General features: G+C 41.6%; 1 protein-coding gene across 1 annotated transcript; it reads right to left on the reverse strand.

The window, feature by feature from the left end:
* Positions 1-9,252: 9,252 nt before the first annotated feature.
* Positions 9,253-10,949, reverse strand: LOC113034007 (ferritin, middle subunit-like). Its single transcript, XM_026188276.1, has 4 exons — positions 10,825-10,949; positions 10,071-10,217; positions 9,768-9,893; positions 9,253-9,663 (listed from the first exon to the last, which is right to left on the reverse strand). Exons 1-4 carry the CDS (start codon positions 10,924-10,926, stop codon positions 9,508-9,510), a joined length of 531 nt encoding a protein of 176 aa, XP_026044061.1. The 5' UTR covers positions 10,927-10,949; the 3' UTR covers positions 9,253-9,507.
* Positions 10,950-12,786: the final 1,837 nt, after the last annotated feature.

The following is a 12,786-nucleotide window of genomic DNA, read 5'->3' on the forward strand; positions in this document are numbered from 1 at the left end:
TTATGTAAGGGGAGCTACCAGTCCTTCTGTGGACGAGCTACTTTCTATTTTAAATTCCCTGAATTTAAAATACTCTCTAGACCCAGTTGGGGAGCTACCCAGAGCTCTAATCCCACTTAACAAACTTAACAAACAAACAAACAAAACAGTATATAAAATCAAAACAGATAAAATCAGAAATAGATAAGATCAGTAGTTAGTGTAAGTTTTGAAATTTAAGCTTAAAAGTGTGGATTTGGTGCTTTATTCAAATGCAGCTGAGAACAGGTGAGTCTTCAACCTGGATTTAAATAAACTGAGTGTTTCAGCTGATCTGAGGCTTTCTGGGAGTTTGTTCCAGATATAAGGAGCATAAAAGCTGAATGCAGCTTCTCCGTGTCTGGTTCTGAGTGTCTACAATCAACGGATTTCAGGTCGTGTACCAGAGGAGGAAAATAGTAGCACATTATATATATAAAAATATATAAATAAATATATTTATTTATTTATTTATTACAGGTCTGTGTGTGTTTGTGTGTGTGCATTTCTTAAGTCACCAGTTCATCATTTCTGCAAACAAACATTGCTGCCCAGTTTTTTTTTCAGATTTTTAGATTTTTGCCACAAGGAAACTATCATTTTAATTAATTTATTTATTTTTTCAGTTTTATTGGAGAGAAGGCCAACATTTCCTTAGCAGATCTCTTAGAACACAGCCATAAATTAAAGGACGGAAGAAAGTGCAACCATTTCATTTTGGTGAGAACTGTTCCTCTAAAATGTGATTTTGGTGCTGGTATGATCAAATTAATTATATCATCTAGAAAGCATGCAGGGCTTGCAATCATTAAAATACTAAAAACATCATAAAATTTAGCCTTTGTAGTAATAAAAACATAAAGGCTTATCAGTTCCACTTGCACTTCAGCTACAATCAACGGATTTCAGGTCGTGTACCAGAGGAGGAAAATAGTAGCACATTATACAGCCTGAATATGGAAATAATTTTTTATTTGCATAAAAGAAGAAGAGAGAGTAGTAAAGTGGAAAACTACTGCTTCCTGTCCCCCTCTTCATGTTTCTGAAGTACAATCACTGTGGCGATGACTTCAAAGTGTCTTTGTGCTGGGGTTCACCTTTGCTTTGTGTTCATACATAAATGCTAAGATAAACATCATACGTGTGACCTCATTAGGATAGTGATATTTGTTGTGTTGTAGCCTAGAGATTTATATTGTTAAATGGTAATTTGAGACAATGGGTTGGGAAGTAACAAAGTACAAATACTTTGTTACTGTACTCAAGAAGAATTTTCAGGTATCTGTACTTTACTCCCTACTTTTTAAGTAAATATCTCCAATGTCTACTTCTGAGATTTAAATTTTTTTTAACTGCTTTAGGTTCAATGTATCAGCATCTATATTGCTTATACTAGTGGATTAAAGTGGGCTGGAGTGAATACAGGTGTCTGTAAGTTCTTGTCACGTGACTTCTAGCTAGCCCTACAGAGGATGAGTGAGCATGGACTAATATCAAATGCAGCATTTCTATCAGCTCAACAACAAACATCAGTTACATTATTCATATGTTGCATGGGAATGATCTACAGCTTAGTGCAGGTTAGGTTGTTGTACTGTGATGGATTTACAGTAAAGCACAGTTTTGACTGGTGCACAGTGGCTGTGACGCTCATGGTCAGTGTTAGATTATATCGCGTGCAGCAGTGATGATTTTGCCTTTAGGCTGATGTTGCTTAAATTCATTCATTGAATTCAACTTATTAAGATCAAAGAGTTGTGTTGACAGATTTCTTTCATTACCAACCACAGTATTTCTTTATCATGTAGAGAAAACTGTTGAAGTTACACTTCTTTTTCTGATATTGAAATAGCTCACAAATGAAATGTGCAGTTAAACTACTCGACACTGACAGAAAGAAGATTTTCACTGGTGGTATGTGAGTGGCCCGTGATCAGTTTGACATCTCCGACTTAAACAGTATGCTGCTGGGATGGAAATCATGAAACATCTGTGTGCATCTTGTTGGATTCAGTTATGTAAATCCAAAGAGACCAGTAAACCTCAGGTAAACAATAGCAGCAGATCAGCTGATCACAGCATGTATACAGGATTCAGTTCAAGGAGACAGATTATTGTAAGTTGCCCATTAACTACTTAGTATTGACATATGTTTCTCTGTTTCTCTAAATTACAATAGAAACACATTAGAAGCCTCACAGTCAGTGTGACAGGAAACACGAAACAGAGGCACAGTTTTAGAAACTCGTGTAATGTGTACAATATGGAGTTTGAGTTTGGGCACAATTCAGAGAGGTGTACTGTTTTCCCTCCTTGTAAATCTCACATTTGATGATGGACCACAGGTTCTCAATGGGGTTCAGATCAGGTGAACAAGGAGGCCATGTCATTAGTTTTTCTTCTTTTATACCCTTTCTTGCCAGCCACGCTGTGGAGTACTTGGACGCGTGTGATGGAGCATTGTCCTGCATGAAAATCATGTTTTTCTTGAAGGATGCAGACTTCTTCCTGTACCACTGCTTGAAGAAGGTGTCTTCCAGAAACTGGCAGTAGGACTGGGAGTTGAGCTTGACTCCATCCTCAACCCGAAAAGGCCCCACAAGCTCATCTTTGATGATACCAGCCCAAACCAGTACTCCACCTCCACCTTGCTGGCGTCTGAGTCGGACTGGAGCTCTCTGCCTTTACCAATCCAGCCACGGGCCCATCCATCTGGCCCATCAAGACTCACTCTCATTTCATCAGTCCATAAAACCTTAGAAAAACCAGTCTTGAGATATTTCTTGGCCCAGTCTTGACGTTTTAGCTTGTGTGTCTTGTTCAGTGGTGGTCGTCTTTCAGCCTTTCTTACCTTGGCCATGTCTCTGAGTATTGCACACCTTGTGCTTTTGGGCACTCCAGTGATGTTGCAGCTCTGAAATATGGCCAAACTGGTGGCAAGTGGCATCTTGGCAGCTGCACGCTTGACTTTTCTCAGTTCATGGGCAGTTATTTTGCGCCTTGGTTTTTCCACACGCTTCTTGCGACCCTGTTGACTATTTTGAATGAAACGCTTGATTGTTCGATGATCACGCTTCAGAAGCTTTGCGATTTTGAGACTGCTGCATCCCTCTGCAAGATATCTCACTATTTTTGACTTTTCTGAGCCTGTCAAGTCCTTCTTTTGACCCATTTTGCCAAAGGAAAGGACGTTGCACACCTGATATAGGGTGTTGATGTCATTAGACCACACCCCTTCTCATTACAGAGATGCACATCACCTAATATGCTTAATTGGTAGTAGGCTTTCGAGCCTATACAGCTTGGAGTAAGACAACATGCATGAAGAGGATGATGTGGACAAAATACTCATTTGCCTAATAATTCTGCACTCCCTGTATACATGTGTGTGTATTAAGGACTTGGATAATTGATAAATGGATAAAGAATAAACCATAAAATGAAACCTGCACTCATGTATATATCTTTCTACGTAGCACTCATAATTCTTATTCTCATGTATATATCTCATGTATATCTCATGCACATATCTTTCTTTCTACATAGCACTTTAATTCTTATTGTCTGCACTGAAGCACCGCAGCAATTTCCTAATGTTGTAAACCTCAACATCTGGCAATAAACCCATTCTGATTCTGATTCTGATTCTGATTCTGAAAACAAGAATGTTTCAATCTGACCACAAACTTTTGAGCAGTCGTGTGTTTTGTGTACATGTGTCTGTATCTGATCAGGATTTTTTTGTTGTGTCTATCATCAAAAATCAAGATGAAGTGTTTTCACTCTGATGTCAAACTCTGCCTAACAAGTCCACTTTATTGCGTGCTCATTTTCTCATTTTACTGGCTCACAGGTGTCTGACTTTATGCATGCTTCCTGACCTGTCACGCTCATCAGTGGCTCATGGATGTCTGTACTTGACCACAGAGGCAGCGCATCGTTCAATCCTGCCAGCTGCCTATCTAGGGAGCATTTCAAGGATGACAGACTCCACTTTCTCTGCAGCAAGACAGCTCATAACGTTTTAACAGTGTCTCCCTGTCCTCATACTTCTATATCATCTTCTATAATAGAGAACTATCATTGCAATCTACACTACAGCTCAGAAGTTTGAAGTCCATTAGAAACGTCTTATTTTGAAAAAATACTAAAATTCTTATTCATATTTTGCAAATCTGTCAAAAATATAAAGAAATGTCAATGAGTAAAACTCACATTGGGGGGGAAGAAAGAAAAAAACAAACAAACAAAAAAACAAAACACCTGGGTCACCTGTATGGAGAAAAAAAACAGAAGAGAAAGCAAACAACAAAGAGCAACATAATAAAAAAAAAAAACGGCACCATGACAATAAATTAGCTAGCAGTAGATATCAGTAGATACTAAATAATAAACGATATTGTGAAGCACGCAAGATAGACAGCGCACAATGTGCTTTGAGGCAGCAGCCAAGAAAGCTGTAGTCCGCGTCTGTGAATACCCGTGTGTACACCTGTGTGGATCAGCATGCTTGCATTCCAAAGGTTTCTCCATGTAACGATCTGCTAGGGAGTGTGGGGGAGCCACAGCCCCGTCCTCCAGGGTATGAAGCAGGTATGGAGGAGATCAAAACTCCAGACATCCAGAGGCCCCCAGAACACAAGAGACCAAGGAAGACCAACAGAGGGGCAGCCGCGCCACTGTCCCAGAAAGAGCTGAGGAGAGTCCCAGATGAGGGCTCACTCAGCAGCCGCGGAGCAGAAGCCAGGGGGAGTTGCAGTGACGCGCCCGTGAGCTCCGCCGGCAGCCAGCTGTGCCTGAGTGACCGAGCCCCAGGCCGAGAGGCCGGGGGCACCCCACCTCCGAAGTGGCCCGAGCGAGCCCCAGGCTCCAGGCCCCGCCAAGGAGTGAGCCGGTGTGTACCCGGACGCCCATCCCCAGACACAAAGACCCACCAACGCACCGATGTCTGAGGGAGTCCGCCACTGGCAGGGGAAGTGGTGGTGGGGGGAGATAGGCCTCCAAACCTTGGAGGGCCTGAGATGTCCCCAGAGAGGTGGCGCCTGACACCCAACCTGACATATAGACACAGACATACAGGCACACACAGACACAAACATCCATTCCCACCCTCATGCTCTCATATGCACTTACTCCACACTCAACCAACGTGGAGACAGACATAAAGAGACGCTGTACACACGATCACACTCCCCAAGCGTACTCTACAAACCGGGTCTAGGTACCCTTGCCCCTGGAGGGGGGAACTGCACCCAGGTGGTGTTACCCTTTTCCCTGCGGTGGGGGGAGGCAGACCGCCCCGACTCCGCAACAGCAGGGAGGCCCCACACTCCAGACCGCAGTCGGACGGCCAACTCCTCCTAGCCCCCCCGCTCCAGCAGGCCGCAGAGAATGGGGGTGAGAGAAGACGCCAAACCTCCCTCCACCCGCTCATTGTAGTGTTGATGCATGTGTGTTCTAAGGTGCATTTAAAACCCAGGAGGGCATGGAGCTACCTGCCAGAGAGCAGCAGGTAAGCGCATGGTCCCTCCTGCTAGCCCTCAATGTCTACGTGTATTCATTTTTTTCTTCCTAATGTCATTAAAACAAATTTGCACATTTGTATAATAACAGTTGGACCTACAGATCTATTAAGCTTTCGGTTTTTTCTCAGTGTCACACATGGAATAGTTTTCATCTCTTTCAATCAGAAAGCTCAAATCTTTAACCAGATCTTTGTTTCTTTGAATCATTCCCATATTTTTCACCTCCTGTAATATAATCGTAGTTAACCACGGCTTAGGTACTTTGATCTGCAGTGACCTCGGGCGTCTGGATACCTATTTTTTATTTTCACAGGTGCAGAGCCTTTTCTACAAAATTACAATTACAATTATTTAATTATCAGTTAAACCCACGGATTAACTTTCAGTTCTTACAGTAAGAATCCTCCAACAACCTTTTGTAAGAAACATTTTTTTGTCTTTCCTCAATTTTGAGACCAACTGAACCCACAAACCTGTAGCTCCAGACCCCAAACTAACCAAATGTAATGTTTCCTTAATCAGCACAGTCATTTTAACTCTTGGTGTGTGATGTCTACTCACAGTTTTGGTGCTTGCTTCTTCGACTTGATCCACGATCGTCTCCACAGCATCTCTCTGCTGTTTCCTCTCTCCTCATGCTTCTCTTCATGCGTCCTGTCCTCAGATATAATCCAACCAGCTGCCTCCTTGTTTCCAGCTTGACTTGTTTAGCAGAATTTCCAGTTAAGATAAATCCAGAAAAGTTGTCCTGCTTCAAAAGCTCCTCCAGCTGCCTGTCTTGTTGTCCTCCTCTTCTTTTGCATTTTTGTATTTGTATTTTTTGGACTTCATGTTGCCATGACAACATATCACAGAGCATTATGGTAGATTAAATCAGGGGCTTCTGTCCTCCTGCAGAACTGTTGGTGATGTCGTGGGGATTTAAAGTTGTGTTCGTGAGGTTTATCTTTAAACTCACTGATCCTGCAAGAGCAGGAATTAAACTACAAACCTTCATAGTCCCCATCAGTACTGTTCATTCTGCTCTGCAGCAGTGGTCACAGGGGCAGCTTTGAGTAGTTTAAGCACGTTTTTATGACATGTTTATGAACAGCTGTCTGCTCTGATGTTTACTGGGTCCTTGAACGTGTCATGTTGACGTCCTGGAGTAACACAAACACACAAACCTGTTTTATTCTGAATAAATGTGTGAGATGGCCCTCAGGCCTCTATGTCCAGGTCCAGGTTTGGGGGCTTCTTGTATTAGGGGAGTATTAGTTAGAGCAGTGTTGAGGCTGTATTTGGCCTCTCTCAGTCTTTCAGGGCATTCGGGCTTATTTGAATGTTGTTTGCTTTGCACAGCACAGATACACACACTACACATTACTACTGAACTGACAACACATTTTTGTTGTTGTTTTACTTTTTTTTAAATAAATGTGCTTTTTAGTTGATGTGTGATGTCCATCTTTTGTGGTGTCCATCATTTTGGCTGATCAAAAATCTTCATAGTGTCACTACAGGCCAAGGTAATGCCATCCATGGTAAGTATCTGGTTAGATGCTATGTTTTTAAGAATTTTAGGGTTAGTTTTGTCTGAATTCAAAGCAGAAAATTAGAGGCCATCCAGGCCTTCATGTCTATAAGACATGTCCTATTTGTGTCATCTGACTTCATAGATAACCATAACTGGGTATCAGCTGCATTGCATTGGAAATGCATCCTGTGTCTTCTAATAACACTTCTTAATGGGAGTAGGATTATGTAAAAAGGTCCCAGGAGAAAGGCAGCTGGCTTGAAATGAGAGGATGCTAATCTTTAGTTATATCATGCATCTATATTAAAAGTCTGGAAATCTGAACAGAACATTTAAAATCCAAATGCAACTTAACTGAAGAGTAAAAGAGTGGACAAGCTCAAAATGTAACAACCCTCAACTTCTGTCTCTTCCAGGACTCTCACTGAGTGACTGCATATAGCCTAAGAGCAAGCACTCATAGCAAGCAACATTGAAGGGAAATCTCCCTTTTAACAGGAAACAGCTTTGGCAGCCAGAGAGAGATACTTTCATTCTTGTAGAAAGATTATGCCATCTCAAGAGCAACAGAAGCAGGAATCGTCAGAGACACAAAGCACCGGACCTCCCCTGCAAAGTGCTCGGAGCTAAACTCTCCTTCTCTCCCCTTACTAGGAGTTTCTGCTGTTGACCCACTAGAGGGCAGGCTTTTGCCATGAGCAGGCCAGGAATGAACATATTTGTTGACACATCTATTCAATTACTTACAGCAAGAATGACTACGACCTGTCCTATAACATCAACCTCAGAAATAATCCGAGGGACAGAATACTCAGTTACGTTGCAATAGGTTTAGGCAGCTGGGGTACTCTCATGATGCACTGAGTGTTTCTTCTTCCAGTCAGCTTTTTAGTCACTATGTGTTTATACATCTCTCGATATTTAATTATTAGTTATGTATAATATCTGGCTCTCTTCCATAGCGTGTCGTGTCCCGATTTCCTCCCGTCACCTCCAACCAGTCGTGGCAAATGGCAACTCCTCCATAGCCTGGTTCTGATGGAGGTTTCTTCCTGTTAAAAGGGAGTTTTTCCTTCCCAATATTGCCAAAGCGCTTGCTCTTAGGGGGTCATTTGATTGTTGGGTGTTCTCTGTTTCCTCTGTATTATCGTAGGCTCTTTACCTTACAACATAAAGTCAGAATTTTAATCATGGATACTTTCCAAAACATGGGTATAAAACTGAGCAAATACCTGGATTTTCAAGAGTGAGAGAGGATTTCTTTGTGATGTGATTTTATTTCTAGATAACATTAATACAAGTGAATAAAATGACTACAAATCTTTTTTTGAGTTTATTTAGTTCCTGAAAATAAATAATTTGAAAAAATGTTTAGTTTTGTTATTACTGAATAAGGCACAAAAAGGTACATAAAGTTTTTTTTCAGGGTGTAATAAAAAACACCTTTAGCTCATTTTAGATTTTACTTGCTATAAAGAAGGAAATGATTTCACTCTGCAGTATGGAGTGTCTCCAGTAGATGGCGATGGTGCATTACAAAAGTAATGTTAATAACAAGGCAATGATTTGTGCCAAATTAAATAAACCCACCAAAAATTTATAGCAAGACATTGGATCACATGTCCACGTGATTCCATATTTTCAAGTTAATTATTGGCTGTTATATTAAGATGTTTACATGAACCAATATAATTGTGCTGTTTGGGATGTGTGGTGCTTCATGGATCAGATTCTTTGTCATTGTGCTTTAAGAACAACACAAATTGTATGCAAGTGAAAAGAGCGCACTGTTAAGATATATATACACACACACACACACACACACACACACACACACACACACACACACACACACACACACACACACACACACACACACACACACACACACACACACACACACGAGATTGTTTGCCTTAGGCTGCTGAATAGGTGTACCAGATAAAGTAGGTCAAGTTGAGACTTCACTGGGGAGAAAACCAAAAGATATCCAGTAACATTTACATCTGATATGGTCTTGTTTGTATTTGGTCCCAATGTGTACAAATATTAACTCACACACCTGAGACGACCTTTGTCAACGCCATAATCTGACAAAGTCGACAAGGTAAAGAAGCAGTGATTTATTTAGTCTTTAGACCAACTGCTTGAACTAATCAGTAAAATGGGTCACTGATGCAGACAGACCAGAGATCCAGCTCAAAAGGTTTATTCAGATGAACAGATCAGAAACATTTCCAAATGTCAGACAGTTTAGAAGCAGAGCCATACCCTGATAACATCCATCGCTCCATGTGACATTTCACACAAACACCACAACATACAAGAACTGATGCCAGCTTTAAAGTGAGGAAATCAGGAAAGAAATCAGCTGGAGCAGAAGTGAGTTTACTTCAAAGCCTGTGTTGTTAACATGCTGACTCCAGGCTCACTTCTACATCTCAGCATTTAGCTCTTGTCACCCAGAGTGTGCTTGTCAAACAGGTACTCTGCCATCTTGTTGTTGTGGGCATCCATGCGGGTGAGGTTAGTGATGTGGTCACCCAGCTTCTTGATGGACTTCACCTGCTCATCCAGGTAGTGGCTCTCCAGGAAGTCACACAGCTGGGAAAACAAACTACAGTTAACATTTGATGATTTGTCAAACATACACAGCATCAACTAGTTCAGTCTTTAACCCCAAACTCTTCCCTCCAACTCCCACTTACATGAGGGTCATTATGCTGAGAAGCCAGCTTGTGCAGGTCCAGCAGAGCCTGGTTGACATTCTTCTCCAGCTGCAGAGCACACTGCATGGCCTCCAGCCCGCTGCCCCACTCATCACGCTCTGGTTTCTGCACAACAAACAATTCTGTTAGAGACTGAACACTTGTTTTAAGCTCTGTATACACATTACACACTAACGCTAACAACAAGAGAACAAGTGTCATAACACTGCTCATTAATCCCAGTTTCTGTGTTAGAGACACAGTCAGGTATGTCACAGCAGGACTGGTTCAGTTTGTACACACCTTGATGTCCTGGAGTAAGACGCGACCTCCTCTCTTGTTCTGGAAGGACAGCAGCTTGTCAGCGTGCTCCCTCTCCTCATGGCTGTTCTCCTTGAAGAAGTGGGAGAAGCCTGGCAGGGCCACATCATCACGGTCAAAGTAGAAGGCCTGACAAATCAGACACAGGTTATTAGTACACAGCACCAATTCTTCTGCAAATACAGCATCGTGACAAACAGTTATGGAGACAGACATGATTCATGATGGACAGTTCAGCCGGTTTAGACCGAGGTAACTGCTGAAATAGAGACTAAGACCCCACTCTGCTGCTAGTTCAACAATTCAAACTTGACACCCACCAACACAGAATCTTGCACTGTGCAGGGTTGCTGCAAGTATGAGTGGAGCAGCAAATGCTCTCCAGGTCTGTTGTCCATTAAACATACAATTAACTGAGAAAAATATATAACTGTCAAAACATCTGTTGAAATTTCATGATTCAGTTTCACATTGTGACCTTTAAACTTTCACCTAAGAGCACAAGTCAATATCTAACACTGTTAAAAAATAATCTGTCATTTGTTAAAAAGCTGCATTAACACAATACATCTTAGTGTGCTACAATTACATCCCTGTTCTAGCTGCGCCATTTAACCTTAATATTCATAATAAAATGATTTTACATTTAAACAGCACACAGTGCCGTCATTTCAAAATAGTAAACATTCCTCAGAAAAGAGTCTGCTTTGATGATGGACTCTTTCTGTGTTCTCACCATAGAAGTGTAGGTGTAAGACGCAAGCAGCTCCATGTTCACCATCCGGTTGATGGCGGCCTCGCAGTCGCGGTGGTAGTTCTGACGCACTTGGGACTCCATTTCGGCTGGCGTTTCTTGTGCTTTTTATTAACAAAAACGGTGCAAAAATAAAGCTTTACGTTGAAGTTATCTGTAGCTGAAATATAAAGTTGGATGAAGTCAAGAAGTTCCGTTCAAACACTGTTGAAGCAACAACTCCTCAAAGATTCCTCCCCTGGTGTGAAACGGCACACTCGCGGGTCCCTGTGTTTATACTCCACGGAGGAGCTCGTGACAGATGTATGTTTCCACCAATCACTGAGCACGGGTGTAACGTGTGTGACACAGAGGATAGAGTTGCTTTTTTTCTCCTCCCGATTCGTAGAAAACTCATCATCCAGTTTAATGTTTAATGTGACCTGCTGGCAGATAGTCAGGTGCAATGACAAAGCATTTTCATATTTCAACAGATAACAAGCAAAACATGTAAAATATGTAAAATTTAATCTCAAAACACTAGATGAAGACTCTCTGATGGACATCAGAGATGTCCACATGCACATGGTACGATATTTATTACTTAAAAATATGTACAATACTGTGCAAAAGTCTTGAGTCAAATGATTTATTAAAAAAACTAAAACTAAGCAATGTATTTTGTATCAGTCTGTTCATGTAAAAGCAGCTCTTTAGATTAAATTTGTCCTTGAAGAGTCTCATTGCAGCTGAGGTATAAGTTTAATATAGGGGTTAAATTCACACATGATATTTCTTTAATCGAAGACCCAAAACATATTCAGAGGCAGTACTTTTTCACTTGCAATGCTGTCCTTTGTGTAAAGTGCCCGAGAGACCTGCCAGTGTGCCTGCATTTTCTTTGCTGCACCCTTTCAGCTTCATTTTCCAACAATAAAGTGAATGCAGCCCAAAGTACTGCTTTGTGTGGACAAACATCACTAGACTTGCTTTAAAGCAGTTAAAATATTATTAAACCTTCGTCGCTGTCTCGTCATGTCTATTAGGTTCGGCTGTGTCTCACTCCTGTTGTGAATGTCCCTTGTTACCTTGTGTGTATATTTTTTTTGTATAATTTTGTCTTCTGTGGCTCTTGGAGGAGGCAGACGCATATTTCACCCTCTCCCTCCCTTATCTTCCCTGCTGCTGCTTCTATGACTTTGTCTAGTCTCGTCTAACTCTAACCCTCAAAGAGTTTCTCAGTCTTGTTCCCTAAATCCTAAAGAATTATGGATTTGATCAACTGGTCCCGTAATGAAATTGACACCTTCCTAGGCTTGCGAGAGCCAGATTGTCCTGCAGAGACGTTTGCTGCCGGATACTCGATGGTCCGTTACGCCGTGTGTCTGGTGACACTCTCAATGGAGGACATTGAATGAAATCTACCAAATCAGAACCACAATAACAGAGTTCTGGCTTATTGGAGCTGGCTCGGGCCTGGCTTATCGAGGAACAATAAGCGGCTACAGCTGTTCAAATGCTATAAAGCTGGCCGACATGATAGACGATGGGCAGGGCTGTGAGTACTCAGACTGTGTTTTCTATGCAATATGGATAAGATCTCTTGTGTTACGTTCTGGTCCCGGCAAGTAAATAAACATAACAAATAGTTTGCCCCACTCACTTCCCACCCACGCACAAACCCCAACAATGACACCTTTTTCAAGTATTTAAGCAGCCATTTATTTTCTTCGGCAGTGAGCAATGCCAAAACAATAAACAAAACTCCCTATAAAACAATCCCTACTCTTCCCTACACCAAAATAAAAAGAAGCCAAAACAAAAGACAAGTCACTTACCTAACTATCTAACGGAACACAGGAGAAAACTTGTTCAACAAAAGAAAACGGCTTCTCACGCCTACTAGGCTGCGGCAGTGACAGTGATATATCAGGTGAACCAACCCGTGATCACTATTTGACAATC

The sequence above is a fragment of the Astatotilapia calliptera genome, chromosome 12 (genome assembly GCF_900246225.1).
Source record: "Astatotilapia calliptera chromosome 12, fAstCal1.2, whole genome shotgun sequence".
NCBI lineage: Eukaryota > Metazoa > Chordata > Actinopteri > Cichliformes > Cichlidae > Astatotilapia > Astatotilapia calliptera.